The sequence below is a fragment of the Syngnathus acus genome, chromosome 5, assembly GCF_901709675.1.
Source record: "Syngnathus acus chromosome 5, fSynAcu1.2, whole genome shotgun sequence".
NCBI classification, from domain to species: domain Eukaryota; kingdom Metazoa; phylum Chordata; class Actinopteri; order Syngnathiformes; family Syngnathidae; genus Syngnathus; species Syngnathus acus.
The window spans coordinates 13625032-13633100 of NC_051091.1; the positions used below are offsets into that span (position 1 = coordinate 13625032).

An 8069-nucleotide genomic window follows, 5' to 3' on the forward strand; every position below is an offset into this window, starting at 1 on the left:
TGCGTGTTCGGCGGTGCGCTGCAGTTGCGCGATCGGACAAACATGCGCAAATGAAAAAAAGCTTAAAAATGCGGGGGGGGGGGGGGGGGGTTTCTTGGAACGGATTAAAATATTTTCCATTATTTGTAATGGGAAAAATAGATTCGGAATTCGACCGATTCACTTCTTGAACCACCTTCTGGAACGGATTGTGGTCAAAAACCGAGGTTTGAGTGTATATACAATTACAAAAATCATATTTACACTAACAAAATCATACGTGTACTCTGACATTTTTTAGTTTTATAGTAGTATATATAGATTCAACTCCGTGAAAGTGCATTTTTGTTTCGGCATTGCTTGTAAACACTCGGTGTAGACTGGCCAACCCACCCTACTTCGTAGCAAAGTGACTAGATTTGAGGAGAAGGGCGTGACTTATTTGCGAACGATACAGAAAAACCTGGAATTGAGTGAAATGGAACGGAATGGCAATTCTATTGACAATGTACTGTATTATGTTTGAGGCAGTTCAACAAAATCCCGGACGATTTTTGAAAATCCCCCGGACGTTTTTTTTAGGGCTCAAAAGTAGGACATGTCCGGGGAAAAGAGGACGTCTGGTCACCCTACTTAAGCAATGAAAAAATAGCCCGAGAATGGTCGGCAGACGATGAGCGAAGAGCAGGGTTGTACAGGACTGTCTCAGAAAATTTGAATATTGTGATAAAGTTCTTTATTTTCTGTAATACAATTAAAAAAACAAAAATGTCATACATTCTGAATTCATTACAAATCAACTGAAATATTGCAAGCCTTTTATTATTTTAATATTGCTGATTATGGCTTACAGCTCAAGAAAACTCAAATATCCTATCTCAAAATATTAGAATATCATGAATAAGTATACTAGTAGGGTATTCAACTAATCACTTGAATCGTCTAACTCGAAACACCTGCAAGGGCTTCCTGAGCCTTGATAAACACTCAGCTTGGTTCAGTAAACTAAATCACAAGTATGGGGAAGACTGCTGATCTGACTGCTGTCCAGAGGACCAGCATTGACACCCTCCATTAGGAGGGTAAGACACAAAAATACATTTCTCAAAGAGCAAACTGTTAACAGAGTGCAGTTTCAAAGCACATCCACAAAAAGTCTGTTGGAAGGGGAAAATGTGGCAGGAAACGCTGCTCAACCAAGAGAGATGACCGCAGCCTTAACAGCATTGTGAAGAAGAGTTGCTTCCAGAATTTGGGGGAGCTTTAAAGACAGTGGACTGAAGCTGGAGTCCAGGTATCAAAAGCCACTGTTCACAGACGTGTCCGGGAAATGGGCTACAATAGCCTTATTCCCATGGTCAAGACACTTCTGAACTCAAGACAACGGAAGAAGCATCTGACTTGGCCTATGGAGAAGAAGCACTGGACAGTTCCAGAGTGGTCCGGAGTCCTCTTTTGAGACGAAAGCAAGTTTTGTATTTTATTTGGAAGTCAAGGCGCCAGAGTCTGGAGAAAAGGCTGGAGAGGAGCAAAATCCAAGTTGCTTGAAATCCAGTGTGAAGTTCCCACAGTCAGCGATGGTTTGGGAAGCCATGTCAGCTGCTGGTTTTGGTCCACTGTGTTTCATCAAGTCCAGAGTAAATTCAGATTTTAGAGCACTACATGCTTCCGTCTGCTGAAAAGCTCTATGGAGATGATGATTTCATTTTCCAGCATGATCTGGCACCTGCCCACAGTGCCAAAACCACCAGTAAATGGTGTACTGACCATGGCATTACTGTTCTCGATTGGCCTGCCAATTCCCCTGACCTGAACCCCATAGAGAATTTGTGGGGTATTGTGAAGAAGAAGCTGAAAGACACCAGACCCAACAATGCAAATGAGCTAAAGGCCACTATTGAAGCGTCCTGGGCATCCATAACACCTCAGCAATGCCACAGGCTGATTGCCTCCATGCCACGCCGCATTGATGCAGTAATCCATGCAAAAGGATTCCCAACCAAGTACTGAGTGCATCAATGGACATTTTCAAATGTTTGATTTTGTTTTGCTGTTTATAATCTTGTTTTTTTACTTGGTCTGAGGAAATATTCTAATATTTTGAGACAGGATATTTGAGTTTTCTTAAGCTGTAAGCTATAATCAGCAATATTAAAATAATAAAAGGCTTGCAATATTTCAGCTGAGTTGTAATGAATCCAGAATGTATGAAATTTTTGTTTTTTTAATTGCATTACAGAAAATAAAGAACTTTATCACAATATTCTAATTTTCTGAGACAGTCCTGTATGTCAGGGCAGTGGTCCCCAACCTTTTTGCACCACGGACCGGTTACGTGTCAGAAATATTTTCGCGGACCGGCCTTTATATAAATAAATATATTTATATATTTATTATTTAAATATTTATATATATAAATAGGATGAAATAAAATGATACGACTGGCATAAAACCAAATATAAACCACATAAAAATAAAACGTTGAATTAGTGGGAGCACCGAGCTCTTTTCTCAGAAATGAGCTGTTCCCATCTAGGCATAATCGGAGACAATGACACCCGAAGTGGTTAAGGTTTGTCTTTAAATGCAGGATGCTTGGTCTCCATGTGCCGAAGCAGGTTTGAAGGCTTCATTGCCTCGTTAGCTAGCCTTTCGCCACATATGCGGTGTGCACTTGGCGCGTCAGTCACCTGTGGCGATAAATCCATATTTTAAGAAGGACTCCAGAAATGTTCTTTTAAATGCAGCTTTCCTTTTCTTAGAAGTCGTAGGCTCTTCTTCCTCAGTGTCCTCATTGGACGTTTTTCCCTTTCCGAAGAAGCTTTCCAAACTTCTCTGTTTCTTGCTCATTTTTGCTTGCCTCGCGGGCTTGACTGTGGTGACATGTCACGTGACCGAGACGAGCGCCCTGTGTCAAGAGTCCTTATTTTTCAGATGCACCGACAGATGTAATTGGGAGAGATTCGCCAAATTTTTTATATTTTTCAAAATAAATTCTTACTCATTTTTGCTAGCTTTGCGGGCTCGACTGGGGAAACATGTCACGTGACCGGGACGAGCGTCTTAACCTGAATGAATTGATCGTCAATGAAAAAAAAAAAAATATATATATATATATAGTATATATATATATTTTTCCCTGTGCGGCTTGGCGGCCCGGTACCAAGTGATCCACGGACCGGTACAGGTGTTGTGCTTGATTTGGTTCCCCCGTGAGATCTTGTTCCCCCTGCCGCGGGAGCGCGCACGCCTTATTTGGAAAGCGAAAAACCGATGTCGTACGGCGTCGTACGGCGTCAGCACTATGTCGTTTTCAATAAAAACATGAAGAACTCACGTTTGCGTCAGTCAATTTTAATTTTTATAAAGGATTATTCTCATTTGATGTCTTTAAATTCATCCGCGTTCTGCCATTGAAGCGGGGTGCATTCAAAGACCAGTCGTACAGACGGAACACTCATTCACTTCACCAAAACGCAACAATATAATTACGTGAGCTCTTTGCATAAACCTCGATGCAAAGAAACTCCTCTTTTTGGGTACAGGCTACAAGGAGTATATATTACAAAGGAGACTTTATACTTAATTGTGATCATCATTCATCCATCCATCCATTTTATTACTCAGGTATTTTCAAAGCAAATTAATATTGTTGCATTTATTAATTTGCTTTAAAATGACAGCGCAATATAATTAAAAACTGACACTATAGCAATGTCAAACGTGTTCATTTAAGAAAAAGCCACACACGTTTTGTGATCAAATCTTTCATAACGAGAATGATTTGAGTGAATTGATTTGAATGAATAATTGAGAAGAAATTTCAGTTCTGAAGGCTCCTTTTGTCCCAAGCAAAGTGACAGATGGTGGGGAGGGGGGATAAAAATTGAATGCACCCCGCTTCAATGGCAGAACGCGGATGAATTTAAAGACATCAAATGAGAATAATCCTTTATAAAAATTAAAATTGACTGACGCAAACGTGAGTTCTTCATGTTTTTATTGAAAACAACATAGTGCTGACGCCGTACGACGCCGTACGACATCGGTTTTTCGCTTTCCAAATAAGGCGTGCGCGCTCCCGCGGCAGGGGGAACAAAATCTCACGGGGGAACCAAATCAAGCACAACACCGGTCCGCGGCCCGGTGGTTGGGGACCACTGTGTCAGGGGGTGCTCGGCTCCAATAACACCGCGACGCTCCCTGCCAACACACACGCCTGCCACTGGTGGACGTTCCCTTGACTTTCTGATGAAATCTTTTGGTCGCACTACGGAAAAGAGCGAGGTGGCTGGAGGCCAAGCTTTTGCCCTCATTAATGTCCCAACAAAGGGTTTGGGACTCGTAGACGACACCAAAAGACGTCTTTTGTTACGTGGAAGCGGATTCATTTGCAGGGGAGGCACTTTAGGCCATTGACGAGCTGCGAAGCTAAGATTAGCTGAGCTAAGCTAAAATAAGATAAGCTAAATTAAGACAAGCCGACCGGGGGAGCTTCCGGCCCTCTCCAATCGGCGTCCGGAGACGAACAGCATGGCTTGGATGGGGTCTTGCCAGGTCTTCGGTGTTCACCCTGCGTCCCACGCGAGCGCGTCGTCGTGCAGAACGAAACCGAATGAGCAGCGGAGTGGTCAAAGCGCCGCCGCCGACGACCTCCACCGGGTCGACGTTCGCCTTGCCCCGGTGCCCACCGGCCCTCACTTTCGCTGGGCATCTCGCCAATCCGAGTAAGCACAATGTCTCTGGGCAGGACGCACTTCCATTGCGGAAACTTTTAAGTGGCAAGCGGGGTCAAAAGTGGACTCGAGTTATCCGTTTGACGTCACGGTTGTCACATTTTCAGCTTCTGGAAACTGACCACTCTCAAGTGTTGCTTGTGTGCGATTGAGAACTCAACTGAAGCAGGAGGAGTAAATATGTTGAAAAATGTCAGCAGCGAGGGCGGACTACCGCGCGGGCGGAACCTGGCCTCCGCGACCGGCCTGCGCGGCTCCTCTGCCGGCCTCGCTGCTCACGACAGCTCGTGGCTCGGCCTGCTCTCGGTGCTGTCCAGGCCCGCGCTGTCTTTCGTCTCCAAATATCTTCCGGGCCTTGTCGGGGGAGGCGGTGCAAGCACCGGCCCGGAGTGGCAGCCCGGCGTAGGCCGAGCAGATGTGGCCCAAGAGCAGGACGAGCTTTGCGCGCCCTGGCTCAGCGACAGCGAGCATTCCCTCCGCCAATTGGAGATCGAGCCGGGCCGGAATCCCGAGGCTTCTCCTTCCGGGACCTTCTTCGCTTGGGACGTGCAGAAGGACGGGATGAAGGGCCGGTGGAGTGGCTTTCAGGAAGGAAACCCGCAGTCCGCTCCTTGGTCTCACGCTGAACTAGGATCAGTGCACAAGCACTTGGGTGTCTTGCAAAGCTCACAGTTGACAAAAGAGCAGTGCCGCATTTTGGTCTCTGGCGACCGGTTGGTCAAAAACGCTGTAGGCGTCATCCACAAACAGCAAGCGTCAGTCAATGCAGGCCCGGAAGGTGCCCCGAACGGCGGCGACCAGGACAATGGCTACTATAGCCTGGAGGAGGAACACGGCCTCAAGCGTCACGCGTGCCTCTCGGTCAGCGTCAAGCTGTCGGACGTGCCGGGTCGCGTCTTATGGGATGGACTCCCTGATAAAACGGCAGGGGAGATGGAGGCGGGTCGCGCGCCTGAAGAAGGCCCACCCTTCAAGATGGCGACGGAGAGTCGTGAGACTGCCGACGACGGTCACGCCTGGCAATCGGCCGCGGCGCTCTGCGAAGCACACGTAAAGCTGCCGGATGGGACGGACTCCCCCAGTCAGGCGGCTGATAAGACGGAGGTGGATCGCTTGGCCCGGACGGCAGTGCCGCAATGCCGTAACGCCAGCATCGCCTTCATCATGGGCTGCCCGCACGGCGGCGGCGAGGATGACAGCCAATCAGATGCAGACTCCGCCCAAGACGACGGCTTCGACAGTTCGGGCTCGTCTGACCTCTCGTCGGATCGATTGTCATCCGACGAAGACGGAGGAGTTGGCGACGTGGCGGACGAGGAGGCGGGGCGTTTGCTTGCCTCAGTGTGTCACCACGACGACCCGTGCAACCCTCCAAACGTCAGTGCCTGGCTCCACACGGCTTGCGCAGAGCCTTGCTCCATTCCTGCCACCACCGCCTCGCCCGCCTCGGGTCAGGACGTGTGGGATGACTCCGGCGGCGAGGCAGACGAAGCTGACGAGGCAGAAAGCCTCCTCCTGTTGGCGTCGATGACCCCCTCCGACCCCTACAGTTTGCTCAACTTCCAGGCACCGCTAAGCACCGGGAAAGCACCGGCTCTGCCCCCGAGGATGGATAGTGGCTTGGTGCGACCTTTCACCCAGGCCAAAAAGGTAGGCTTTTATTTTGTTGTGCAAGCTCGTTGAATCTTGAGAGAACCCAACTCACTTCCTGTTTGCGCCTGCGGCATGGCTAAGCTAATGTGTCCACTTCCTGTGTAATGTTTTAAAACAAATTTTGACTTGCGAGTCAGGCTTTTCTTTTGAAGTGCTTCTATCTAGTTCCTGCACAGCGTTTGCTCTTGTGGCACCGAGGCTTGTGCTCATCGTGTTTCCAGCTATCACACAGGATGGCACTTCCTGTGCCTGATGTCGTTTGATTCACATCTGAGTCGTTGTCGCTCAGGTTCGCTTCAGCGACGTGGTAGAGGAGTTCTTGATCGCGTCGGGTGCCAACGCGGCTGAAGAGGACCGTCGGGGGCCATGGGAGCAGCTGGCGCGCGACCGAGGCCGCTTCCTGAGGCGTTGCCGGGAGGCGGAGCTCACCCTGGCTTACTGCCTGCAGCCCGAGCATCGACGTCGGGTGTACTGCCGCATCACCGGGCACCACGCCGAATAGAGTGCCCACGCTGCGGCCACCGCGTCTGACAAACAAGCCCGATCCCTCAATGCCAAATGGAACGCAACATATTGCCGTTTATTTTCCCCTCCGCCCTATGGGCTCTGTTTTGATTGAAAACCAAAGAGTGATCACCTGACCGCTGGCCACATGCTCAAAAGTATTAAGACTCCGGTCATGCATTAATTTACATGCGAGATCCACGGAGCGGTCACGTTTCCATGTCATTTGAGGCGCACACACACACAAACAAGACTTTTATTGTGAAGGGCCACCTCTGTTTTGAGAGTTAAAATCTTTTTTCAATGAATGGAAAATTAGATGATAGCCCCACAGCATTGATACCTCTGATAGTTTTTTCAGACAAGAAAGACTCAAACGGGGAACGTATTTTAAACACAAATGCTTCAATTGTATTTTTGTAAAGAGCAGTCACTTGGTGGGGTGACCTGCTGTTGTTTGCTCAGCTGATCAATAAAAAACAGTCAACAGTTTGACCGCTTGGTGGTTGCCTAGCAACAGGCGTCCTTATTGTCTTTTGAGTTTTCTTTATTTATGTTCAGCTTTTTCTAAGCATGTTTTAAAACATGCGTGCTTTGTTAAAGGATACTTACTTTAGCTATTTTCAGTTGTCTATCATGAATTTGATAACTTGGCGTGGACTGAAAAGGACATCCAAGTTGCCCAGAGCAGAGCAAACGGCCGATGAGGCCACACCTGTTTTCTAAATCGCTGTTCTGGGTCGACAGCCAGTCGGAAATTTCAACGCATTCGTTAAGTCCATTCTATTTATATACCGTATTGTCCGCACTATAGGACGCACTTAAAAGCTCAAAAAACCACAGTGCGCCAAATAATGCAGTGCCTTATATATAGATCAATTGCGCATGCACCAAAGCTAACAAGCTAATCAACGCATTACACATCAACGCACTCACTCGCTTTTTTCTTTTAAACTAAAGAACGTTTATGACCATAAAAAATGAGGGGGGTTGCTGGACCAAGTAAGAAGCCAAATTGTAGCACTTTCATCCGCAATAGACAGTGACCACACCCCCTTACCGCAGCAAGTTTGTCTGTGCGTACACAAATTCGGCACCAAAGCTAACAAGGTCATCAATGCATTACGCATCAACGCACACACTCGCTTATTTCTTTTGAACTAAAGAAAGTTTATAACCATCAAAAATGAGTGGGGT

General features: G+C 47.5%; 1 protein-coding gene across 1 annotated transcript; it reads left to right on the forward strand.

The window, feature by feature from the left end:
* Positions 1-4194: 4194 nt before the first annotated feature.
* LOC119123427 (protein phosphatase 1 regulatory subunit 15B) lies at positions 4195-7385 on the forward strand. Its single transcript, XM_037252548.1, has 2 exons — positions 4195-6365; positions 6658-7385. Exons 1-2 carry the CDS (start codon positions 4896-4898, stop codon positions 6868-6870), a joined length of 1683 nt encoding a protein of 560 aa, XP_037108443.1. The 5' UTR covers positions 4195-4895; the 3' UTR covers positions 6871-7385.
* Positions 7386-8069: the final 684 nt, after the last annotated feature.

Coding starts and splice junctions, on each gene's coding strand:
- LOC119123427 (XM_037252548.1), top strand. CDS start 4,896: ATGTTGAAAAATGTCAGCAGCGAGGGCGGACTACCGCGCGGGCGGAAC. Junction 6,366..6,657: donor CTTTCACCCAGGCCAAAAAG/GTAGGCTTTTAT, acceptor GTTGTCGCTCAG/GTTCGCTTCAGCGACGTGGT.